The sequence below is a fragment of the Labeo rohita genome, chromosome 3, assembly GCF_022985175.1.
Source record: "Labeo rohita strain BAU-BD-2019 chromosome 3, IGBB_LRoh.1.0, whole genome shotgun sequence".
Taxonomy (NCBI): domain Eukaryota; kingdom Metazoa; phylum Chordata; class Actinopteri; order Cypriniformes; family Cyprinidae; genus Labeo; species Labeo rohita.
Genome location: NC_066871.1, coordinates 31768207 through 31796027, shown reverse-complemented (window position 1 = coordinate 31796027; position 27821 = coordinate 31768207). Strand labels below are relative to the sequence as shown.

Below are 27821 nucleotides of genomic sequence, written 5' to 3'. Positions count from 1 at the left end.
ATCAGCCCTAATAATGACCCATTACTGACTTCAGATTAAATAGCCAAAAGTGATCAAATAGACCTAAACATTGATTACAACTGACCCAGTATCAGCCCAGACCACAACCCAAAATAATGAGATCAGATGAGCCTAAATAATGATGCATAACTACCCAAGACTAACTGGAGTTCACCCCCACTAATGACCCATAACTGCTCCCAGATCAGCCCAACAACAAACAAGCCAAAAGTAACCAAATAAGCCCAACGTTAATTATAACTGACCCAATATCAATCTAGATCCTGACTTGAAAAATGATCATAGATCAGCCCAAATAATGGTGCACACTAACCCTAGATTACCCCTAAAATTCACCCATAACTGATTCCAGGTAAGCCAAAAAAATGAGCCAAAGGTGACCAAGTAAGCCCAAATGTTAATTATACCTGACCCAGTATCAGCCTAGACCACAGGCCCATAATAATGACTTCAGATCAGCCCTAATAATGGTGCAAACTAACCCTAGATCAGCCCTAGTATTCAATTATTACTGATCAGCCCAAAAAATAAGCCAAAAGTGACCAACAAGCCCAGATGATGTTTACAACTGACCCAAAATCAACCTAGATCACGACCCATAAAATGACCTCAGATCAGCCTAAATAATGATGTATAACTAATCCGAGACTAACCCTAGATCACCCCCAATAATGACCTATAACTGTTACCAGATCAGCCCAAAAAAAAAAGAAGTGACCAAATAAGCCCAAACATCAGCCCAAAAAATGACGTCAAGCAATGGTTCAAACAAACTTTAGAAGTGACCAAATAAGCCCAAACATTAATTATAACTGACTCAATATCAACCTAGACCTTGACCTATAAAAATGACGTCAGATTAGCACTAATTATGGTTCAAACAAACTTTAGATAAGCCCTAATATCCACCCATAACTGATTCCAGATAAGCCAAAAAATAAGCCAAAAGTGACCAAACGAGCCCAAATGTTGATTACAACTGCCTAAATAACCCTACTTACCATAGATCATCCCCACACAAATCAGAAATTCACAAATCAGCCCAAAAAAATAAGCCAGAAGTGACCAAATAAGCCCGAACATTAATTATAACTCACCCGATATCAACCGAGACCTCACCCTATAATAATGACCACAGATCAGCCCTAATAATGGTGCAAACACACTTTAGTTTAGCCCTAATATTCACCAATAACTGATTCCAGATCAGCCCAAAAAATAAGCCAAAAGTGACCATATAAGCCCAAATGTTGATTACAACTGACTCAGCCTTATAAAATGATTTCAGATCAGTTCTAATAATGAAGCATGCTTACCCTAGATCAGCCCTAATATTCACCCGTAACTGATTCTAGATGAGCTCCAAAAAAACAAAAGTGACCAAATAAGTCCAAACGTTGATTACAACTGACTCGATATCAGCCTAGACCATGACCCAAAAAATTACCTCAGATCAGCCTAAATAATGATGCATAACTAACCCGAGACTAACTCTAGATCTCCCCCAATAATGAGTCATAACTGATCCCAGATCAGCCCAACAACAAACAAGCTGAATGTAACCAAATAAGCCAAAATATTAATTATACCTGACTCAGTATCAGCCTAGACCACAGGGCCATAATAATGACTTCAGATTGGCCCTAATAATGGTGCAAACAAACCCTAGATCAGCCCTAGTACTCACCCATAACTGATTCCAGATCACCCCAAAAAAATAAGCCAAAAGTAACCAAATAAGCACAAATGATGTTTACAACTGATCCAATATCAGCCTAGACCACAACCCAAAAAAAATGACCTCAGATCAGCCTAAATAATGATGCATAACTAACCTGAAACTAACTCTAGATCTCCCCCAATAATGAGCCATAACTGATCCTAGATCAGCCCAACAACAAACAAGCTGAATGTAACCAAATAATGACCTATAACTGACCTATAAGCCAACTAACCCCACATGCTAATTATACCTGACCCAGTATCAGCCTAGACCACAGGCCTATAATAATGACCACAGATTAGCCTAAATAATAAATTATTAACAAAAGTGACACCAGATCTTCTCCCAGATCAGCCCAAAAATATGATCAAATAAGCACAAGCATTGACTATTACACACTCAATATCAACCCAGACCAGGGGTCACTAGACCTGGTCCTGGAGGGCCGGCGTCCCTGCAGAGTTTAGCTCCAACCTTAATCAAACACACCTGAACCAGCTAATCAAGGTCTTACTAGGTATACTTAAAACTTCCAGGCAGGTGTGTTGAGGAAAGTTGGAGGTAAATTCTGCAGGACACCAGCCCTCCAGGAACAAGTTTGGTGACCCCTGACCTAGACCATGACCCATAATAATAACCTCAGATCAGTCTACATAGGGATGCATAACTGACACTGGATCAGCTCAAATCAAGAAGAGATGAAGCTCTTGAAGCGGCAGATTGCAGCTGAGCACAGGTCATCTCATCCACCCACTTCTGATTCTTCAAGGCTCTGAGTTTCTTTGAAAGACAAACTCAGACTTTCTGTTTGTATTCATGGCCTGAAACAGAATCATACTGAGTCCTTGAGCAGAGAAAAACAACAGAAACCAACGTCTGTTTTAATAGCTCAACTCCTTCGACACGTAAGGGAATTGACGTAATTACAAAAACAGATATTTCTGAGGAACAAATAAGCACACAGTGAATAGGGGAACCTGTCATGGCATTTGGGAAGCATGCCATCCTTTCCCCACTAACGTGTTGTTGAAGACAGCGGCATCCACGCAGTTATGCAACACCTCCCACGACAGGCCGAGCAGAACCTCCTACGTTCATTTAGTGAGCTCCAGCACGGCCACGGGCTCCCATCAGCATAGCTAAATAAAATATTACAAGTGTTATGACGTTTACCATTTACTTAACATATCATCTCATGCATTGTAAACTGCGTGTAAAAACAGGTTACACATTACCAAAACGACAGTCACTGCAAATATCCATGCAAACTCTAGTTAAACATTAAACAAAACAAACAATAATTCATTCTAGATATGACTACTGATTACATAGTTCTTGTATTATTTCATATTCTTGTTTAATGTTTAAGCTGGCAGAAGGTGTCATGAGAAGAAGTCATCTGGGTTGAACTTTACATTGAACTAGATAACGTGCTATATTTAGCAGTCAAAAACACAATTATCGAGATCACTTGTCAGTCATGCATTAATAAAATATGTTTTGTTATGTAGATCAAAATAGAATATTATAATCACATTGTGACTTGCATACTATTAACCCTTTGATGCGTGATAGCCGTTTTTAACCATTTAGTGTGTTACATCCAAACAACCATGGGTGGTTGATCTTTGACTCTTACTCATAATTTTATAGTCCTCTTTATATATCATTGTATTTTTTATTTATGACAATACAAATAAATTCCAAATCCACTGACAAAAGTAGTGGTATAGCTATAATCTACCTCTGAAATACCTACTATCAACTATCGCAGAATAGATCCAAATACATCATTTTAAAAGATTAGTCACATATACAGCCATATTTCATGACTACGAGTGTGATATTGTGTTTATAAAACAGTTTGATGGCACCACTGTGTAAATACATAAGAAACAACAACGGCATGTCTTTAAAAACCCTCTTTTATGGGAACTACTTCTTTCCACCACAAATTCAAATCTCAGACAGTTTAACAGCTGAGCCCAAGCCTCCATTAATGATTTGAAAATGTCACTTTAGAACCAGTAACGAAGGAACGTTTTGTTGTTTTATTAAAAGCTTATTGAACTGTGTTAAAAGCTCACTGTGTTATGTACACTGTAAAAAACAATTTGTTGAGTCAACTTAAAATAATTTGTAACCTGGCTGCCTTAAAATTTTAAGTTCAGTCAACTCAAAAAAAGTTTATTCAACTTGAAATGTTACAGTGACAACTTAGATATTTGAGTTGAATCAACTTAAAATTTGAAGGCAGCTGGGTTACTTACCCATCTGTTAAGTTTAGCAAACACAAATATCTAAGTTGTTACTTAGTACAAATTAACATTTCAAGTTGACTAAACTTATTTTAGTTAACTGAACTTAAAATTTTAAGACAGCAGGGTAACAAATTATTTTAAGCTGACTCAACAAATTGTGTTTTTTATTTTTTACAGTGTAGAGTGTTATGAGAAAGAGATGGACTGAGCGAGTGTGATTACCTGCATCTGATACCAACACGTTCTCACTCCCAACTCGTCACATATTTACACTTGGTCAGGACCCTTTAGTGTCACTTTTGGACGTGCAGCGTCCTCCATTGATTTCAGTTTTTTGCCTTAATTTAATGGTTTGCATGCATTTGTACAAAATACGAATAATTTTACATAGATTTATACATTCATTACAGCACCTAACCCCACCCTTAGCCTAAACTTACCCACTTTTGGACAATATAAAACACGTGACAGGCAAATATAAGTACAGTCACGGGTATTTATTGCAGAAACTGACCATAAACAAGCAGTATAAATGCATTACAACCAAGTCAAGTTGCATTCAAAGTCTTCTGAAGCCATTCGAAATCTTCATGCGAAGAAGAGAGTAAAACATATTTGTAATCGCTGAAAATGATCCCTCTTCGATAACGCGCTCGATAACACAGCTCATTCAAAAAAATACTCCCAAACATTAGCATGACGCAATTGCTCACGAGACACACAAGAGCCAGTGGCAATTCACAACCAAGGCTGACGTTACGCTTCTTCTGGCGGCATTTTTAAAATTTATTTATGCACAAACAGACTGAGCTTTATGGTGGACGGAGATGGCGATTGTGTCTATTCCTCTCACAAATCAATCGTTTTGCCTTGGAAGACTTGGAATACATTAGTTTGAATGTCTGCTGAGGAAATCGATATCTTTGTCATACTCTCCTTTCATGAAGGGCCATCAAACCCCCTGGTTCAGCAATGGTTAGTTCTCACCACAGTTTTAAAAGTGAAGTGAAGTGAAGTGATGACGTATTGTCAAGTATGGTGACCCATACTTGAAATTGGTCCTCTGCATTTAACCCATCACACTGCACACTGTGAACACACACCCGGAGCAGTGGGCAGCCATTGCTCCAGCGCCCGGGGAGCAATTGGGGGTTCGGTGCCTTGCTCAAGGGCACTTCAGTCATGGTATTGAAGGTGGAAAAAGCGCTGTTCATTTACAAGCGAACCAGCGACGCAGCCTCTTGAATTTTTATGAGACACCGGCACGTCATCGAAGTACCATAGTCTGTTGCCACGTCACCATCTGTGACGTCAACACAATGTAGATTTTAAATGCAGAAGATGAAAGTAGCGCAAAAAAGCTAAAAATTAATCAGTTCTCTCCAGCAATGAATATTAACGGATGCTAACATTGTTGTCTATGATGTGCAACACAAACACTTATGCTAAAATCTCAGAAAAAGTAGTCAGGCCGCTGCTCAATGCATTTGTTGGCTGCGTCTTACAAGCTGTTGTTAAAAGTAAAAATAACTTCCTTGTTTACAACCCTGTTTCAGTCTCTTTCAATATAAAAATCTTTACTGCTGGCTCATTCATAAAAAACTCTCGTCACCATCTTATGATGGAATAATGTAACTAAAATCACCATCACGAACACACACACACAGCTTCCCAATACTGAATACTATTAAATACTACTATTATTTATATAAAATATTATTTTTTGAATAATAACATCTGATAAATGACATCGGCCATCATTAAAAAAGGCAGCACTTTGATATACAGAATTAAATTTACATAAAATAATGTGATGAAATTTGACCTCAACCAAAACTATTTGCTCTGGAACAAATAATAAAAAATAATGAGACCAAAGACTGCCCGTTAGATTTACCTAAAATGAACAATATCTCATGTTAAATCACTATGGTGACATCAGAGCCAGTGGCAAATTCCAGAAGATCTGGCCGAGGTAAGGCTGCTCTCGGCGGGTTCATGAGCACTAAACGGCCGCTGATGCCCTGGAGCTCACATCTCCACAACATTGAAGCAAATTTTCAAATAGACGTTATCTTTATTAACAAACTGCATATTTGAAGTCTAAATAAGTACACTCTTGCCTAAAAAACTTTTAAAACTACATTCCGTGACACAGAAACAGTATTATTTATAAAATAATAATAGATTTGGGCGTCCGCCATGACACTCGATGTGAGAAATACTACAAGCGGAGTGATACAAACAGGGAAATGGTTGAAATTTCGATATCACTAGAATATCACACTCCTCTCAGCCATCAGATTCAAGGACCAGAAAACAAAGCAAAACAACAGGTCAGAAAAAAAGTCTGAACACAGTGAAATGGACATCTGGTCACTCTAATGAGGTTCATTAATTAAACACAGCAGCGAACAGTGTGAAATCTTTGCGAGTAAAACTGTGAGAAACCTGAACTCAAAGCCCTTCCTTCTTTGAAAAAATTAAAACAAAGTCAGCAAGCTAGTTGCAGCAGTGCTGAGTTTCATTCCTGTGGCACTGGGAACGGCTCCCATCTGCACCACATAAGTGGAAGTCTTCACACAACGCCAGCCACTGTCACAGTCCCACTGTCACAAAAAGGAAGGAATACTGTTGCTATCTGAGCCTCGGAATTACCGAAACGTACAGAGTTGTTTAAACTAGGCCAATTTGATTCAGCAAAGGTATTTCAAAGTAAATTATTCAAGGACAAAGCTTGTGGAAGGATCCGCTCACAAACATCACACATCACGGTCTGGGTCTGATGCATGAATCATATCTGTTGTGACAAAATGGGAAATTCAGGTTTTGAGAGTGATTCCCAAGAGTCATTCAATGACCCTGAAAAACTAAAAAAGGCTTCAGATTCAAATTGATATATAAATATCTACGCCATATAAAAACTAAACAAACTGTGGGTTGGTCGCTTTACATGTTGGTCACACAGTTTCTTCCTAAGTGTACGATTCTCAACCAGAAATAGCAGCACAACTGTTTTCAGTTATAATAATTATAAATGTTTCTTGAGCAAATCAGCATATTAGAATGATTTCTGAAGGATCATGAGACACTGAAGACTGGAGTAATGATGCTGAAAATTCAGCTTTGATCACAGGAATAAATTACATTTCAAGTTATTTTCCATTATAATAATATTTCATAATATTTTTGCTGCCTTGGTGAGCATAATAGGAGACTTCTTAAAAAAAAAAAAAAGACTTTTCAAAGACGTGTATTCTAAATATGTTGATAAAAGCTCCTTTTAAACTTTTGTTTTAAACTTTCCATACGTATAACTATATACGTGATTCCCTTCAGTGACTAAGCACTCACATTTCCCGTCATCCCCTACTGTTTCATCACCCACAACCTGTCAGCCCTCCGCCTCCTTCAAGGACAGAGGCTGAGGTATTCCCAATCTGCCGCTATCCTCTTCCCCTAACATTCGGTGATAAACAGCGAGTGTAATCGTATCTTCTGCTGCCACCCTGAAGCCTGCACCTGTCTTAATGTGGTTCAACTCATCTCTCTGACTCACTGAGTTGGCAAAGTTCAGAGCTGCACTGAAAGGAGCTGCCAAGCTTAACACCTACACACAACCGTGCTGCCACAAGAGGCACATGAAGATGCCCTCTGAAGGCTTTTTATTCCTGACCTCCCATTAAACAATTAAGTCTGGCAAGCGGCCGCCTTCATTCTGCGTTTTGAGGCTAGTGGACGGGGTTGAAGGTGGTAGCTTTGACAGATGAGAGCAAGAGTGCACATTTGCAAATGAGGTCTAAAATGTTTTGTGATCTGATCACTTAAACCATATTTGGAGCAAGAATATGTTATGCATCATCAATGTTGGGGTTACTTTCAAAAGTAAGCTTAGTTACTTTTTTATGGAAAGTAATGCATTATGCTACTTTTGACTTTTGCCAAAATAAGAAGGATCACACAAAATGCATGTTATTTTTTATTTAGTACTGACCTGAATAAGATATTTCACATAAAAGATGTTTACATATAGTCCACAAGAGAAAATAATAGTTGGATTTTACATACGCTTTATTGTTAATACTGTGTTTTTACCTGAATGATCCACAGCTGTTTGACACACAGTATGAATATATGATTTTGAGATCCATCTTTTAACACTGAGGACAACTGAGGGACTCATATGCAACTATTACAGAAGGTTCAAATGCTCACTGATGCTCCAGAAGGAAAAACAATGCATTAAGAGCTGGGGAGTAAAAACTTTTTGAATTTGAAGATTAGGCTAAATGTAACTTATTTTGTCTTCTGGGAAACATGTACGTATCTTCTGTAGTTTCTGAAGAGCAGTACTGAATGAAAAAAAATGTAGGCAAAATAAGAAAAATGTACACATCTCCATTCTGTTCATAAGTTTTCAACCCCTGGTTTTTAATGCATTGTGTTTCCCTCTGGAGCATCAGTGAGTGTTTGAACCTTCTGTGATAGTTGCATATGAGTCCCTCAGTTGTCCTCAGTGTGAAAAGACGGATCTCAAAATCATACAGTCATTGTTGGAAAGGGTTCAAATACACAAAAGTGCTGAAAAAACTAAGAATTTGTGGGACCTGAAGAATTTTTCTGAAGAACAGCAGACAGTTTAACTGTTCAGGACAAACATGCAATTCATGAACAACTATCACTACACAAAAAACACAGCTGTGGGTCATTCAGGAAACAACACAGTATTAAGAATCAAGTGTATGTAAACTTTTGAACCAGGTAATTTTTATAAATTCAGCTATTATTTTCTCTTGTGGACTATATGTAAATGTTTTTTATGTGAAATATCTTATTCAGGTCAGTACTAAATAAAAAAAAATAGCATGCATTTTGTATGATCACTCTTATTTTGGTCAAATAATTAATATTTTGCAGATTCTGCAAGGTGTATGTAAACTTCAATTGTATTTTTTATAACAAAAAAACTGTTGTAAATTTAAAAGTACGTGTTACCTAAAAAAAAAGTAATCTGGTTGTTACTTCTAATACGTTTCCCCCAAAATTCTGCATCAAACACTCTTAAAAAAAACAAAGTTTTTTTGTTTGTTTGTTTTTGCAGGGATGCCATAGAAGAACCATTTTTGGGTTCTCACAAGAATCTTTCAGTGAACAGTTTCTATAATAACTTAGTGTGAAGAACATTTAAAGAAATACATCAGACGAAAATAAAAATGTACAGCACAGTTGAAAATGTACCCACCCTCAGGTTATCCAAAATGTAGATCTTTAACATTACATCACTTGCTTACCATTAGATCCTCTGCAGTGAATGGGTGCCGTCAGAATGAGAGTCTTAATATCTGATAAAAATGTTACAATAATCCAAGTAATCCACATGACTTCAGTCCATCATTTAATGTCTTATAAAGTGAAAAACTGCATGTTTCTAAGAAACAAATTCATCATTGAGGCGTTTTAACACTAAACATCTGGCTAAAATACCTGTCCATGATCCATAAAAATATTTTCTTCAGTGAAAATATCAATACCCTTTTGTCCTCTCACATCATAATACACCAGCATATTTGTTTAGAGATGTTTTGCTTGTAAACATTGCTTGACCTATGCATATTTCTCTCCTGATTCAGACGATCAATATTACAGATGGTAAAATCATTTGAAGTTTAAAACATCTTGATGATGGATTTGTTTCTCAAAATTTCACCTAAAACTGATGGGCTGGATTTGTGTGGTTTTTTGTGATATTTTTATCAGCTGTTTGGACTCTCATTCTAACAGCACCCATTCACCGTAGAGCATCCATTGGTGAGCAAGCAATGTAATGCTGAATTTCTCCAAATCTGATGAAGAAACAAACTCCACTACATCCTGGATGACCTGAGGATAAATATTCAGAAAACTTTCATTTTTGGCTAAACTATATCTTTTAAATATTCTTAAGAACCTTTCCTCACTTTAAAGAACCTTCTGTGGAATGGAAAGATTTTAAAGATTCTTTTTGGAACCAATAGATTATTTCAAGTGTGAACAAATTCATAAAAGTGCTGCTGGGTTTTGTCCTTATTTCCATTTCTTTCACAGCATTTTAGTTCATTTAGCCATAAAGCTCGCTTTATTAGACAACGACGTTATGCAGGAAGGGGAGTGTGACAAAACCTGCCAGAGAAAGTGAGGTTGTGGGTTAACTCATCTGCGAATTCCCTCCTCAATTCACTTTGCTCAATCAACTTACTTAATTAGAGCACTAAATATAGATCCATGTTGCTTACTGGAATCAAAAGGGCTGTTAATGCTTAGACCAGCTAGCTGACATTAATCGAACAGCCGTTCATTTTGAATCCAGCAGCACCTGTTTATACGGCTGTGAAAAACACGGGAGGCACAGCAACAACAATGATACTGCAAAACATATCTCAACCTTCACATAGTTGTGCTAGAGCATCATGGAAGAATCCAAAACAGATTCAAATGTTCATCTTCAGAAGATACAAAAACATTGTTTTTGCATAACAAACCTGGTTAGTCTTTCTCTGTATGAAGGTTTAGTGAAAGCTTGTGGTTTAAGGGGGCAACTATGAAAACACAACCTGGAATTATTTAGATATAAATCCCATTAAACAAAGCTGCTCTATTCTTCTGAAAGAGCATGGCACTAGCAACAACAAGGTCACAGTTCAATTCCCAAGGAATACATACACTGATAAAATGCATCTTTTTTTTCTTCAAATAAAAGCGTCTTGCAAATGAGGAGTGTGACTCCTCACGACCATAAGAATAAATGCTGATCTGACTGCAACACTATGAGTCATGGCTACTTCCATTATGGAAACCCATTTATGGAAATTGACTCTTGCATCTGGAGAAGACAAGGGGAAAACATTTTCTTAAGCTGACTGAAACGAGAACAGTAAAACAGCAATCTAGTTGTACGTACGAGTAACATTCAGTTTGTAATGAGAGCAGTGAAAGAGAAGAGATAAAAACTAAAAAATAAAGCTTAAGACCAAGAGTATAATTTCAAGCATTTTAATACAAACTTAATAAACTATCAGTCCCTCTTTACATGTAAGACACTGACTCCAAATACTTTGTTATACTATTTGTTTTTGTCAAGTATTGCACAATGTTGGTACAAAATTAATATACGATTACATTTTGTCCATAGTATAGCAAAAATCTTTGAACTCTTAACAGAAAATACAACTCTTATATTTTTTTTTCTCTTTTTTTCCCCCAAAAAGCAAATAGTTTTAAATCCCAACACAATGGAATATTCTGTACACAATCTTTAGAATAGTTGATGTTCTTAAAGATGGATTTCATTTTACAATTTCAATAAAAAAAAATATAACAAAAGCTGCTGCAGCCATCACAGATCACTGGAGTAGTAAAAAGATATAAATGCAATATGTCGTAGAAACAATATATACTCTGATATTTTACAAACTTTCTACTAAATTAATTATACAGTTAGAAAAAAGACCAAGAAATCCCTCATTCAGCATTCAGGCCAATCCTTGGAAAATTGGCTTTGTAGCTATACCTTGAATACTATTAGAGGCCTTGATTTGTAGTTTTCTTCTTCATAAAGATATCTTAAAACAGTCAGTAAAAATAATTTTGTGCTTGGTTGGCAAAAGAAAACAACTTAAAAAAAAAACAAAAAAACAAAAACAATGAGTTTAGGTAACTAAGCTTGATTGTACAACAAGCTTAATCGTAAAAAGAATGACAAAAATACTCAAGGGAACAACAGAGTTCACCCTCGGGCTCATCGTTTGACTTATTCACCGGGACTTTACAGTTGAAAAGTGTTGCTTTGCGATTTTCTCTTTTTCCATTTTTTTTGCGATTTTCCAAAACGTGAACTTTCTGCCGCCCCATCACGTATCTCTGGTCGTTAGTAGTATTCTCGCTTTCTAGTTGGCCATCACTGGCTGGAATTGCTGGTTAGAATACTGCATGTTGCTCAAGCTGAAATTCAGGCTGTCCATGAGGGACTTCTCGTTAAGGCCCCCATAGGCTGCAAACACGTCGAAGGCATTATTGTACGGGAGAGGGCTGAGATTGAGGGACGTTTCCCCGGGGAACATTGCACTTGGGCTGCCCTGCCCCTGGAGATTGGGGAACACGAACTCCTTGGCGTTGGGAGACAGGGCAGAGGGCTTCTGCGGCTGAGCGCCCAAGCCGACGCCGTACAGAGAATGCATGGATGTGGACATGGCTTTCTGCTTCAGGAGGTTGTTTACATTCAGGCCCAGGTTGGTGGGGGAGTTTCGGGTCACCTTGTTGGCGTTCCGCCCGTTGCTTTTCATTTTCGTGGAGCCGAATTTGGTGGCGGCGAAGCTGGCAGTGGTAAAGGTTAGAGGTTGCGTGGAACGGCGCATGAAGGTGGGGCTGACCGCCGCCGACTGGCCGAACGGCGGGGACGGGGAACTGGAGGTGGGGGACATGCCTAGGGGCTCGTTAATGGGCATGAAGACCTGCGCCTCCGGGTTAAAGCTGTTCTTGATCTCCTTGTCCAACTCCAGGCCGCTCTCATTACTGTCGTCCACATAGAGCACCTTGACGGGTCCCTTCTCCCCGATCTGATAAGACACCTCGAAAGGATCAATCCAGACACTGAGGTCCTGAGGCAGGTTGTTGCGGACATCCTCAATGTCCAACCCACTTTCTTTGGCTGCTTGCTCCACAACTGGGTCCACTTTCTCCCCGACGTGTATACACCTGAATCCAGACCCTTTGTATGGCTTGTCCGGGTACCAGTGTCCCTCGTATTTCTGTTTCAGCTGTCGCTCCAACTCCTCGCCGAAAATGTTGACGCGTCGTCTGGGCAGCTTATTGTACAAGTACGAAATGATGAAGTTGAGTGCTACTTGGATTTCAAGCTGCATAGCTGCTGCGCTGCCCTGGAGTATCACCGTTGGCTGTTTGAATTCGCGTATTGTGTCGTAAGCCACCAGAGGGCAAGGCTCGGCTGGAGCCAGGCAAATAAACAGAAACTTGGGGGAAAACGGTTCAAAACAAAGTGCTGGTTGCAGAGGGAACGTCTCAGTCCACAAACGGCTGATCCGCTTCCTAGAGAGGACACAAAACAAATACCGTGAATGACATAAACTGGAACACCTCTGTCAGTTTTCCTAATAGAGAGCTCATTAAAATACCCTGAATGTTTTCATAAAACAGCTTGTGCATTGGTAGGCTCACCAGCACAGGCACACAAACAATCCTAAGCCTCAATGCACTGGCTGAATTTTCCACTCAAGTTGAATTCAAGACAACACCTTCCGTTGAGCATATATTAGAGCTAAGCTAGTCCTATAATTGCAGTTTACCATTATAGGAAGGATGCACTGGGACTCGCGGAGCTGATAGAGTTACGTAATAAGCAACTTGCCCTGACTAGACCCTGCACAACTGTAACCAATCCACTGTTATCGTCATAATCGAACTTTGGCTTCAGCTCGTCATGTATGTTTGTAAAATACACGGCGTCGTGAGGAAATCGGACACAAGAATGCGAGACTTTAATCATTAAACCTGAACGTGTCACGAGGAGAAATGAAACCCAGTCAGCAAGCAGCGTACGCGCGTCGATGAAGCGAACAGAAATAAAAATACGCTTGAATGTGAAACCAAACGGATAAAATGTTTACTTTACGCATTGCTTAGAAAATATAAACGCAAACCGTGTTTCGTTTGAGCATTTAAAGCGTGTATGAGGCGTCAGAGATCGTATCGTCGCTCCCACCCAGTTCACAGGGTAGAGTAAAGCGCACGGGAGGACATAATGTACAGTTTACAAAACTGATACATATATGCTACATTACTGCGATATGCATGAGATGCATTATATAAAGGTATACGTCTTAGACAAGAAAGCAGTATATGCTGTAGGCTATTCTATGCAATTCGAACTATATGCTGACAAATATCATATTTAATCCTTTGCATCTCTATGTAAATATTATATGGCTCCTGGTGTAAGAAGGTGTTTTGCCATAGTTGGCAATCCCTTCCGAGCTCCTTAAGTCTACAGCCCACGACTGACGCAGCAAGCTGCCTTCATTTAAATTCTCTTAAGGTTTCACTAAACTGTTATAGACAGCGGTTTGCAATGATAAACAAAAAAAGAACACAATCACAAAAACAGCAATGCCACACAATAAAATAAGAAATACTTACTTGAGTTACAAAATGACAATTTTCAGTAGTTGCAGTAGCCTTAAAACTAGTGCAAATAGAAAAATTCAGATATAAATACTTTCTTCACATTAAGTTAACATAAAGGTATTCCAGTTGGTAGACTTGAAATGTTTAATTTTTTCTTCTTCTTCTTATCTTGCTCCCAGTTATCTGTAAGGTATCTGCTGTTTCACCTTCCCAATAAGCTCCTCTCCACCCCCTCTATCTGGGTGTTTTACAATTTCGTCCCCTTCTGCTGTCATCCGCCTCTATATATAGTTTTCCTCCGCCACGGGCACGCGGTGGGCGGTGATGCGGTTCCAAAGGTCACAACAATACGAACATCGAATCCTCGGAATATGATTGGTTAGGCTTGAGCGGGAGGCGGGTTCTACGCCTGACGTCCTCGAAGCCTATTGGCTCATTCCACCATCAAGCAAAGAGGGGGTAGGATTTAATACACTTAAGTTGAGCCCGTCATAAAGGCTCTTTGACGTCACGCGTTACCTAGTACCACAAAAAAGACAGGCTATTCATGGAGGTATCGTATATCATTTCCATGTTCATATTTCGCAAACATGACTGTTAAAGCGACATTTATGCCCCCAAGTAGATCAAATGACTGAATAAATATAAATGCTAAGTAGTGCGCTGACATGGCAGAAGAGCATAGCTTTGATACAGCCTTGGCTAATCTGTTTATCACTGTTTTGTATGATCAAACGAGGAAAAGCTGTTGTTGTGCAAGGGAAATTGTAGTTGAAATGACATGTGACTACACAGAACGACGAGGTGATGTGTTTTGAAGCACGTCCAAAGGGAGTTTTCCTTTTATCCACTACAGACGTGCAGCTCATACATTTACGTTAATGTTTTGTGAACAGTGTTCATAGAGTAACGTTAGCCTACACACATAAACCATTACAGAAACTGATGTTAAGCATGAAACTGGTTGATAAAAGCAATACAAAAACAATGTGGTAATAATTATATCACTGGTAGCTGCTGAATAAAATCTCTCGTTTATGATTGGCTGCAAAGCAGATAGGAGCTCCCCCTGAATGGCGTATCCATATCTAAGGTGCTGATATCGTCATTCACGTCAGAAGATTTAAAGTGACAACTATATATGTGATTTTGGACCACAAAACCATTCATAATGTTTTTCTTTAATTGAGATATATACATAATCTGAAAGCTTAATAAGCTTTCCATTGATGTATGGTTTGTTGGGATAGGACAATAATTGGCTGAGATACAACTATTTGAAAATCTGGAATCTGAGGCTGCAAAAAAAAAAAAAAAAAAAAAAAAAAAAAAAAAAATCTAAATATTGAGAAAATCACCTTTAAAGTTGTCCAAATGAAGTTCTTAGCAATGCACATTATTATTAAAAAATTATATATAAATATTTTTTTACAGTAGGAAATGTACAAAATATCTTTATGGAACATGATCTTTACTTAATATCCTATTGAATTTTGACATAAAAGAAAAATTGATCATTTTGACCCTTACAATGTTTTGTTATTGCTATTGCTACAAATATATCTGTGCTACTTATGACTGGTTTTGTGGTCCAGGGTCACATGATATGTATGTGACCCTGGACCACAAAACCAGTCATAAGGGTCACATTTTTTGTTAGGATCGGACAGTATTTGGCTAAGATACAATTATTTAAAAAATTAAAAAATCAAAATATTGAGAAAATTACCTTTAAAGTTGTCCAAATGAAGTTCTTAGCAATGCATATTACTAATCAAAACTTGAGTTTTGACATATTTATCATAGGAAATTTACAAAATATCTTAATGGAACATGATCTTTATGTAATATCCTAATGATTTTAGGCATAAAAGAAAAATTGATCATTTTGACCGATATGATGTATTTTTGGCTATTGCTACATATATATCCATGCGATTTACGACTGGTTTTCTGGTCCAGGGTCACATGATATGTATAATATGTGACCCTGGACCACAAAACCAGTCATAAGGGTCAAATTTTTTGTTAGGATCGGACAGTATTTGGCTAAGATACAACTATTTAAAAAATTAAAAAATCAAAATATTGAGAAAATCACCTTTAAAGTTGTCCAAATGAAGTTCTTAGCAATGCATATTACTAAAATATCAAAAAAATATTACAAAATATCTTAATGGAACATGATCTTCACTTAATATCCTAATGATTTTAGGCATAAAAGAAAAATGTATAATTTTGACCCATATGATGTATTTTTGGCTATTGCTACAAACTTACCCATGCTACTTACGACTGGTTTTGTGGTCCAGGGTCACATATATTAAAATTAAATTACAACTGCATATGTATTTGCTAACAACGATGATTTAAGTAATGTAAATGTAGGATTAAAATAACAGGACCTTAAAAAAAATCAGGTTTAATTAGGTTAAATAATTTTAGCCCTTGTGCTGTGCTGAAAATGCTTTATCTAATTTGGTGTTGTTGGTTAAACATGACCAGCCTTTTTAAAAATTGTAATTATGCTATATTATCACCAAATCTTGGATTCAATCGTGGATAATTTTGGCAGCATTCAATTAAAAACTAAGGTGCATAAGCTCAGATCAATCAGTTTCAAAAAGAAATACAAAACCTGTGATAACAGAGAAAAAAAGTTGATAAAAAGATTAAATTCAGTATTTGTTAATAATATAGCATAACAGGAAATTTATAAGCAATTATTTGTAGGCCTGTCATTTTTTACCACAAACACTGAAAGATCTGAAAAAAAAATTACTTTTTTATTTATTTCTTTTTGATAAGTTTTATGCCCTGTTTGAGCAATATCAGTAAGTTTTAGCCCAGTGCAATACCATTCACTAGCATTTTCAGGGAAAAGAAAAATAACAAGAACACAAAATAAGGGTTAATATAATGCACATATGCATCCTTGTTAAAGAACCAATGCTGTAAATGTAGCTTTATTATTAATTAATTATTAATTAGAAATTTTAATTAATTCCTATCATTTTGCTGCCATTGAATCCGTGGACTTTTTAATGCACTGTAACTAATTTCGCTGATGTCACTGTTAGGTCATGAGTGCAATTCAAATAAGGATCACACATCACATTATTATCTGCCCGGGCAACCGGTCTTAATGATGGGGATATGATGGGACAAGAGTGGACCTTTGGTATGACTCAGTTAGACATCACTCCGACAATGTACTCCCTGTTATTTATACAGCAAACAACCTACCAAAAGCCAGTCATGTGTTTGTCTGGCCAGAGGATTGTAGTATGAAAGGCCAAGCAGATAAAGATTCACATGTGCTCGTCACTGTTTTATTGTACTTTGGTGTTAGAAACTACCTTCCACAGCAAATGGCTCCAGACTTCAAATGATATGTAAATCAGTTCACAACTGCCTCCGTGAAGAAACCTTTGTCTTCAGTCTTTGTACTGTCAGTTCTAGAGCTCCTGTTCATACAGTTATGCTGCTACCTTTCTATAGTTATTAATGAGATTAACTTTGAAGATACAGGTGATCTATTTATCTATTAGACTGTCTTCCTGTTTAGGCCAGCATATCCCATCTCGTTCAGGGAATGTTACGCTTTTAATCTTCCACCTGCACCTTTCTACGCAATAAATCCGGTTTTATTATTATGAGAGGTCATTTCTCTGATGTGGAACTGTACACTGTAGCATAATAAGAGCAGTGCTCATGTGTTTCTGTGCCTAATGGCCTGTGATTTTTTTCTGCCCCACTGCAACTAGGAGAAAAGCAGCCTAATTTCCTGGGAAAAGCAAAGCCGAGTTCTGCTCCCTGATTGGACGCACTAGTGGTTTTTCATACGAGAGTCACGCGTAAACATAGTGGCACGCACATACAGAAAGTACACAGTATGCCCATGCAACCTCAGCTCTCTCCCTCTCTTAGAAACCGGTCTCAGATGAAGAACTTTTGACATTGCCGCGCGCTACGACTTAACGTGGAGTTCAGAGGCGGGTTTGCACAACAAACAGATGTTCTTTGATGTCAGCTGCAGTGAGGGGGAGGCGAAAAATGGGAACGCTAAAAAGAAGTAGGAGGAAGGTGTCAGAACTCTAATCACCATGCAGCGCTCAGAAAGAAATCTATTGTATCTCTTAGCACAAACACTGGTTTGTATTCACCATAACCTTGCCCATTGTACGACATCAATTTCGCTTGATTTGTTGTATTATGAAAAACTGATTTAAATTGTTTTGAACTGGGTATTGCCTTGGCATTTCTTTTAGGATTACAAAGCTGACAGTGACCTGTTACACTGACCTTATCTTCTCTTTAAATAGGCTTTGAGTCACAGTTACAACGCTGGCTCGCTGATCCAGAGAAGCTAAATTACACAGGCTGTCAACCAAACCAACGTACGGCTCCATCCGGGCACGTAATAAATTATGTAAAAGAGCCTAACAGCAAGAAAATGACCGTGCCATTTGCTGTCACTTCAGACAATTTGTATTATGACATTTCACGAACGCTTGGCCAATTACGCCGGATAGATCTATTGCATAAACTAAATAATAGTTTCTCTAGTTTCTCCACTCCAGCTATGCGATTTAGTTATTCATTAAACCACCCACATCCCAAGTGCAAAATACAGCTCAGGACATGTACTCCATGAACAACTCACTTAGGTTAGCGAGTGTGTCAGCAGTGTGTGTGAGTTATAGACCCGCATCCTTACAAAACCAGTAGTATTTTCCAAAACAATTGCGTTTACATAACATGTCACAATTTATTTCCACTGCAGTCAGCCTGGTAGATGCTATTGATGGTGTAGAAGAGTACTGGTGCTTGTTAAAAGCAAAAATTGCTATCATATTTCAACAAATATATTCTAATGTCTATATAATATCTATACATATATATTTTTCTGTTTGAAACGCAGATACATGTTTCTCTGTTTGGGTGAAGGGATAGTTCACCCAAAAATGAAAATTACCTCATGATTTATCATCCTACACTCTAAAAAATGCTGGGTTATGTTTTTTAACCCAAATGCTGGGTCATTTTTATTGGGTTATTTTTAATATTTTTTTTCTGTAAGTCGCTGGGTTATTTTTTTCTACCCAACTGCTGGGTTAAGTCTGTTTCTGATGAAACAGCCCAGTTCTGAGTTACAGTCAGTCAGAGTGTGGGCTTTTTGAGTCCACTAGAGGAGAGTGCAGTTCTCAGCACCGCCGATTTGCACTTCTTCAGTGAAATAAAGGCTTGTATATATTTTATTTCATTTATAAAGTCTTTAAATTGTACCATTTTATGCAACGCAACATAAGGACGTGACGTCAGTCAGCTGAGTTAGCAGCGGTTGTTTCGCAGGATGGAAACGCCTTTTGCCTTGCGTAAAATAAATGGATTTTATTTGTTATTGTACCGAGTTTAATCTTAAAATGTTCTGTTTGTCAGTACTGTTTGTTTATGGGCAGGTTTTGGAGTCAGTCATGGCATCTTTCAGCTACGAGTGAAACGCAAGGCCGTGGTCTGAAGTTTACCCAATATTTACCCAGTGCTGGGTTGCCAAATAACCCAATTTGGGCAGTTTTTTAACTCAGCATTTTTTAGAGTGTAGGTGTATGTGACTTTCTTCTTTCAGATGAATACAATTGGAGTTATGGTAAAGAAATGTCCTGGCTCGTCCAAGCTTTATAATGGCAGTGAATGGCTGTTGAAGTCCAATAAAGTGCATACATCCATCATAAAAAGTGCTCCACATGGCTCCGTATGTAGGCGTAGTGTAAGCTCAGGTGAGAATATGCTAGTCTTTTGAGAATAGGGTAACCAAACGTCCTCTTTTTCCCAGACTTGTCTTCTCTTTGGAACTAAAAAAAATTCTAAATCATCCAGAATGTATGGGATTCGGCTTTTGCTTTCTACAGTCACCATTCATTGTGTACGTTTTTGTATTAAAGCCTTGTGCAGGACTGTTTTCTTAATCCCGCTCCCGCAAACAGTCTAATATTGTAACGTAATTTTTGTGTATCAGGGAGTCGCTATCAATATGCGGAGTATTTAAATTGCTTTGGATGCAGCTCGTATTGGATAGAGGGTTGCCAAATCCGAAGCCCTTTAGCTGTTTTATGATCAATCTGCATAATGGTTACTGTAAAATACGTAGTTTAGGTATGGAAATGACATATTTTGAGTTTTGATATGACCCACGTTTTCTTTTTTGAAAACTAAAATATGGTCACCAGTGTTGGGAGTCACGTAATCAAATTATTTTTTTCAAGTAACTAGTAAAGTAACGCATTACTTTTTAATTTACAAGAAAGTATCTGATTACATTTTCAAATAAGTAATGCCAGTTACTTTTTTTCCCCATTCATTGACTGACTAGTCTACTGTCCCCATGTTGAGAGAAATCAGAAGTACAGAGGCGTTGTGTGCACTGTGTGAACATGATGATACTGTATTTCTAGACCAAATGTGAACATGCATTTACTCATCTCACATCCAAAAAACAGATTCAGTCTTCATCAAAATTAATTAAAACAGACTCAGAATATAATGCAAACCTGCAAAAATTAAATGTTAAATAACACAAATATTATTTATGTATTTAATCCCATTTTATTAACCAATGTATTTGCTGTTGACCTTTGATGATCCAGTTCAACCATACTAGTAAGAAAAATTACTTTAGATAAACCAACATTTGTGCTTAATTGTTTTTTGTTTTTTTTATTGCTGAAGAGTGTTGAACTTTCTTCTTCTGCGTTCTACTGTACAGATGTGAATTTACTTTTTCTTCAGCCTGAGGCTTATTTATTTCACTTTGGTGTGAAAGGGCTTTTACATTTGTTAAAAATAAAACTTTTAATAATAAAAACAAACAAGCAAGCCCTATCCAGATTTTAAAAGTAATCCATTACTTTCCATAAAAAGTAATTGTTAGAATTTAATATCTAACTTGATTAACTGCCGAGATTCGATTTTAGTTGAGCGATGGAGCACAGAGTAGGATCCTGGACCATTGAAATGACCACACACAGAAAAGGTGTAATTCACTCAAAGGCATTTATTAAAGGAAGACTTCAACATTTATATGGTAAATATGGAGAAGTGAAATCAAACATCACACCCTTCAGGAAACAACAGTACATCATGTCCTACGATTCTCTAGGCTAGACTTATGTCATGTCTACTTTTCAGGTTAGTATGAGAAGGGCACAGGAGGTCAGGATTATTACAATCTCACAGTAATGTAATTAGTTACTTTTTTAGGAAGTAACGCAATATTGTAATGCATTACTTTTAAAAGTAACTTTCCCCAACACTGATGGTCACCCTATTTGAGAACCAAGTTTTGTTTACAGCAAAGGAAAACCTGTCTCCTATTGGCTTATTTCGAAATTTCGAAACCCATTTTGTACTTTGAATGCGTGATTGATGTTTTGTTTTGTTCTCTTGTGCTTCTGCATTTGCCTACATCTTAAGTAATCCGCTGGAATGCTACGTTCTCGTGAAGGCGCGTACGACAGTTAGTGGAAGCTAGAGATTATGGTTTATAAAGTTTTGAATATTTTTCTTGCAAAAACGCATTGATTTACTTAGAGAATACTTTTTTAACCCCCCGATGCCATGTGGAGTACTTTACACGATGGATGGATGGATGGATGGATGGATGGATGGATGTACTTCATTGGACTTAAAAATCGCAACACCCATTCACCTGCATTATAAAGCTGGGAAGAGCCAGGACATTTTTTGATGTAACTCCGATTGTAATCATCTGAAAGAAGAAAGTCACATACACCTAGGATGGCTTGAGGGTGAATAAACCATGGTGTAATATTCATTTTTGTGTGAACTATCCCTTTAAAATGAATCACTAAGAATCTGTATTAATATATTTAAAATAATTGTCCACAATTTTCAGAATTCAGAAACGTACCTTATCTGCCACCTCTACCTACTGTAGAATTGAACATGGATCTTTTAAGATGCTGTCCTAGACTTTTACAACCATAGTATGAGAAATGTATTATCATGCCTTTTAGTTTAGCCTAAGATGAAAACCATATCGATTTGTTTGGATAAAACATGCACTCTGTGTAAAGTCTCTCTAGTTCAGGCTCATTTCCAATACTAACGAATGTCTCAACAATTGCAATTGCAATCTTGGTTACAGTTTAATCAGACCTCCATTCGCTGACCGAGATTTTAGCTTTTTAACTAGTCATCTGCCCTTGTGTTGTGCGAATGTCATAAGATGCAATAAAACACTCACACCCACATACTACCTGACACCGAGGGTGTGACGTGTCAAGACATGTCGGCATTATCATTGTCTAGGCTTAAGTCCTGTATGGTATCTAATCTTGACAAGAAGAATGAGGAATCTCCCATCGGGAACTAAATAGTTCACCTATAAATGAAAAATCATTATACTTATTCAATCTATACGACGTTTTTCTGTTTAGAATGTTTGCACTGCTGCTTTTTGTACAAATAAAGCCAAAGTTGACAGACAATGAATGACTTAAATTTCAGTATGTTCACCATAAAATAACTAGTCATCACAAGACTATTTTTACAATACTTCTATGGAGCTTTTTCATCCTTGTTGAAGATTTACTGCTTGTGGTCATTGTATTTATTCACTACATTGATCTTTTTGTGTTCTGTAGAGGAAAAAGTCAAACGGGACTTGGAACGACATCATATTTGGAAATACTCTTTTGATAATCAGTAACATATGCAGAGTCCTACTGAAACTGAATGAGTTTATACTGTTTCTCAGGTGAGTTTTATTTTTATTAATTTATTTTTTAACTAAGTTACAGTTTCAAGAACTACCTGGAATTCTTACAGCGTTTTCTGTCCTGGAAGAACATCTTGATTTATTTCCAAGTGCTTCCTGAAAAGAGGAGATGCAACAGAAACGTGTCCATGTTGGCACGTCTACGACTTCAATCTGGCATGTGGCTTTGTCTTTACTGCACTTGCAGTTGCTCGCCCTGAGGCACTGTCATTTGAAGTTGAGAAAGAGCTGTAAGATGTGGAAATGGCCTCTGAAGATCAAACAACTATCCCCTTCCCCTGTGTTACAAGGAAAGAGGAAGAAATGACATGCTGAGACATCAGTCCAGTCAAAAAAAAAAAACAGAGGTGTCAAGAGAGCAGCTCGATTTGTGGATGGAATTGGAAGTTAGAGTGTGAAGGGGGCAAAGAAGGAAAAAAGGAAGGGTGTGAGGAAAAAAAAAAAACAGACAGTTGACTCAAATCAGAAGGCAGCGGAGGCCAAACCCGGTCATCTGGCTCGAGGTTTTCTGGACCTGCTGAGCTTGGAGAGGAAAGCACATCATTTTCTGCTGCATTCCATCCACACGTGTCTCAAATCAGCACTGGACACCAGTTCAGAGTTTAAGCCAGCTAATATATTTGCCAGTTTTGTGCTTTCTGAAGTTAGAAGATGAAGGTTAACTGAGGGAAGAGCATAAATGGCTTGTAAAAAGTAAAACTTTTACCCCATATCCACTGACAAAGCTCTTGTGTCCAATCTGGCCCGTTACATGCATTTTCTACCAAAAAGAAGGATGTTCTGGACTTAAAAAACATCTGAAGCAGCAGTTTGCAATGTGCATTCAGTTGAAGGACAAATCTGCTCCTATTTGTTGTGCAGATGTACTCCAGCCAATTCATTTTACCTGTCCATCAGCAATTAAATTATTTTATTCACAAATATCATGCATCCACTGATCGTTATGATCGTTACACCACACCGTAAAAAGTTTTCAACAGTTTTAACTTAAAAATGTAAGTTCAGCAGCTGCATAAATATTTTTAGTTAAATCAACTTAAAACTACAAGTCATTTTAACTCATTACAATAAAATTAGTTAAATGATCTGTACTTTTAAGTTGATTTAACTTGTGAGTTGAAATGACTAAAGTTTTTAAGTTGAAACTGCTGAAAACTTTTTACAGTGCATTACACCAAAGGTAGCTTGTGATGCCAGAAAGTTGCTGAATTACAGGGTTCACACAGATACTGTAAAATAAAATTCCAGGACTTCCAAAAACTTTTCAACCACTACTTTTTGATTTTCAAGGACTTCAAAGATCTCCATCATAGTTTGATGTTTTCTACTGTTTAAGAAACAAAATGAGAAAAAAAGGATCGTGAAACCACTCCTAGGTTCCGATGATTCGCAAATCATTCAGTTCACAGAATGATTCAAGAACCTGTTCTGAAGTTCCGATCTAAATCAAATGATTTGCAATACACAAAGTTTCTATCTAAATCAAATGATTAACGATTCGCAACTTGAGGTTCAGATCGAATTGATTCGCTCTGAAGTCTTATTCTACATCAAATGATTAGTGTTATGCGATTTAAATAAATGTGATCTAAATTAAATGATTTTTTAAATGAAATTTGATTGGAGCGCTTCAAAACAGTGAATCATGTTGCAACGCAATGGTTTTTATAATCATTACAAGTGATGTTGAAATTCGAAAATAAATGTCTCTTTTAATTGGATCTGGTTTTTGCCAGTGAATTGTTTGAAATGAAAAGAAGTCATGAGTTTAAATCAATCTGAGAGGTTCCAGCTTAAAATTATTCACTCAACTGATTTAGTTTTTCTGTTCCTCTTCTTGCATCTTCAGACATGTTTACACGACGCTGTCAGTACTTCTGCTGCTTTAGCTCGATAGTTTTATGACATTTACTGAAACTTTTACCCCATATCCACCAATAGAGCTCTTGTGTCCAATCTGGCCCATTACAAACATTTTCTACCAAAAAGAAGGATGATGTGGGCTTAAAAATACCTAAAGCAGCGATTTGCAATGTGCAGTTGGTTGAAGGACAGTCTGCTCCTATTTGTTGTGCTGCAGATGTACTCCAGCCACTTCCTTTGACCTGTCCATCAGAAATGGAATTATTTTATTCACAAATATCATGCATCCGCTGGTTGCTACGAATTATGCCCTTACACCAAATCTAGCTTGTGATGTCAAAAAGTTGCTGAACTACAGGTTTCACACAGATACTGTAAAATAAAATTCCACGACTTTCAAGAACTTTTCAAGCACTACTTTCTGATTTTCAAGGACTTCAGTCAAAGATCTCCATTATGATTTAATGTTTTCTACTGTTCAAGAAACAAAATGAGAAAAAAATGCGAAGAAAGAAAAAGATTTGCAAACCCACTCCAAAGTTCTGATCTAAATCAAATGATTTGTGAAATCATTCAATTCACAGAATGATTCAAGAACCCGCTTGAAAGTTCCGATCTAAATCAAATTATTCGCAATATACAAAGTTTCGATCTAAATCAAAATGACTCACAACTTGAGGTTCTGATCTAATTGATTCGTGATATGCAAAGTTTCAATATAAAATTATCAAAGTCAAATGATTCGCGAACCCACTCAGAAGTCCTGAACTAAATCAAATGATTCACGATACACAGTTTGAAGGCCTGATCTGAATCAAATGATTTGTAATACGCGATTTGATTCGGTTGGTTTTTAAATATTTTTTTAAATCATTGCAAGCAATGTTCAAATTCGAAAATGAATTGCTCTTTTAATTTGATCTGGTTTTTGCTAGTGAATCGCTTGAAATTAGTCATGAGTTTGAATCAATTGGAGCGGTTCCAGCTTAAATGACTCACTCAATTGATTCAGTTTTTCTTGTTCTTTTCTTGCATCTTCAGACATGTTTACACGGCTCTGTCTGTACTACTGGTTTAGCTTGATAGTTTTATGATATTAACTGAAACTTTAACCCCATATCCACTGACATAGCTCTTGTGTAACGTCTGGCCCATTCCACATATTTTCACCAAAAAGAAGGATGTTCTGGGCTTAAAAAATACCTGAAGTAGCAGTTTGCAATGTGCAATCTGTTGAAGGACAGTCTGCTCCTTTTTGTTGTGCTGCAGATGTACTCTAGCCAATTCATTTTATCTGTCCATCAAAAAATTAGATTATTTTATTCACAAATATCATGTATCCGCTGAGTGCTATGAATTATACCATTACACCAAAGCTAGCTTGTGATGCCAGAAAGTTGCTGAACTACAGGGTTCGCACGGATACTGTAAAATAAAATTTCAGGATTTCCAAGGACTATTCAAGCACTACTTTTTTGATTTTCAAGAACTTCAGTCAGAGATCTCCATTATGGTTTGATGTTTTCTACTGTTTAAGAACAATAATGAGAAAAAAGAATTGCAAAACCACTCTTAGGTTCCGATCTAAAGCAAAAGATTCGCAATCCCGTTCCAAAGTGCTGATCTCAATCAAATGATTCGCGAATCATTCAATTCGTAGAATGATTCAAAAACCCGCTCTGAAGTTCCGATCTAAATCAAATGATTCATACGCTATTCGTCTGGAGCACTTCAAAATGGTGAATCATGTTGCGACACAATGATTTTTTAAAATCATTACAAGCAATGTTGAAATTCGAAAATGAATGGCTCTTTTAATTTGATCTGGTTTTTGCTAGTGAAATGAAAAGAAGTCACAAGTTTCAGTCAGAGCGGTTCCAGCTTAAATGACTCACTCAATTGATTCAGCTTTTCTATTCTTCTTCTTGCATCTTTAGACATGTTTACACTACACCGTCAGTACTACTACTGGTTTAGCTGGATAGTTTTATGACATTAACTGAAACAGTCAAGAACAGTATGATTTTTTTAATTGTGTGAATTTTGCGTGAAAAGATATGCGCTTATTTCATAGATACATTGCCTTTCAAAAACTCTTATCAAGTACCTCTTCAGGAATACTGCTATTGTTGAGCGTTTTCCAGGCCTTAAATTTCATGTCAAATTCAAGCACTTTAAGCACTTTGTACGAACACTGCATTATTCAAAATAAGGACTCAAAAGACTTGTGAACAAACATGATCCTCTTAGTGTAAAGAGGTTCTTCTGAACATTACATTGCTCTTGGTTCTTTTAAGAACTGTTCACTGAAAGTTTCTTTGGGGAACTGGAAAGTTGCCTCCATGGCATCGCTCTGAAAATATGTAGTACATTCTTATTATTCAGGCTAGTTCTGTGAGAGGTTCGGCTGAGCACCAACTCCATCACCTGCACCATTTGAGAAGAAAAAAGTTGATATTGGAAAACATTTCAAAGCAACTCATGGAAGCTGTTAATAAAAAGTCAGCTTGACCTTTCTGGAAAGAAAAGGCTCAGAAAGATCAAAGCTGGAATTGAAGACAACAGTCCTTAAAAGATGAAAACAGGCACAGAAAGAGAACAGACAGGAAAAGAGCATCTTCAGTTTGCCTCGGCACTAAAATGAGAGTTTCTCAGTATTCACGACAGCAGGACAATCCATGGAAACCAGATGGAAACCTTCATTTCCTGCTACAAAATCCGTCAGTATGCTTGGTGAGCTTTTGAAATGAGCTGAACTGTTGGCGTGCTAGCATGCTAAACTGCATTAGATGTTTACTGGAAGAGAGTCTTGCCAAATTTTACGGTATTTAATGTGTGTAGAATATCTGAGCAGCTGTTTCTTGTCTTTTATAGATATGGGGGTTTTGGCCTCTTTTTGTGATTGGTGCATCTTAAGGCATTGCATTTGTGCCATATATCTAACCCAATTTTTTGCATATCATTAGCTTTAATGTGC

At 37.2% G+C, this 27821-nt stretch overlaps 3 protein-coding genes across 3 annotated transcripts in view; 2 read left to right on the top strand and 1 right to left on the bottom strand.

Moving 5' to 3' along the window:
- rps2 (ribosomal protein S2) overlaps nt 1–27821 on the top strand; it is a 231621-nt gene that overhangs the window by 80459 nt on the left and 123341 nt on the right. The gene's annotated exons all lie outside the window — the stretch shown is intronic.
- Nucleotides 1–27821, top strand: part of gas7a (growth arrest-specific 7a) — a 310258-nt gene that overhangs the window by 250852 nt on the left and 31585 nt on the right. The gene's annotated exons all lie outside the window — the stretch shown is intronic.
- On the bottom strand, nt 11019–14453 carry tob1a (transducer of ERBB2, 1a). The gene is made up of 2 exons (XM_051100558.1): nt 14194–14453; nt 11019–13086 (listed from the first exon to the last, which is right to left on the bottom strand). The coding sequence occupies exon 2, from the start codon at nt 12900–12902 to the stop codon at nt 11928–11930; it is 975 nt and encodes a 324-aa protein (XP_050956515.1). The 5' UTR covers nt 12903–13086; nt 14194–14453; the 3' UTR covers nt 11019–11927.

Bases quoted from the DNA above. Each gene is read 5' to 3' on its own strand.
- tob1a (XM_051100558.1), bottom strand. From the start codon at position 12,902: ATGCAGCTTGAAATCCAAGTAGCACTCAACTTCATCATTTCGTACTTG.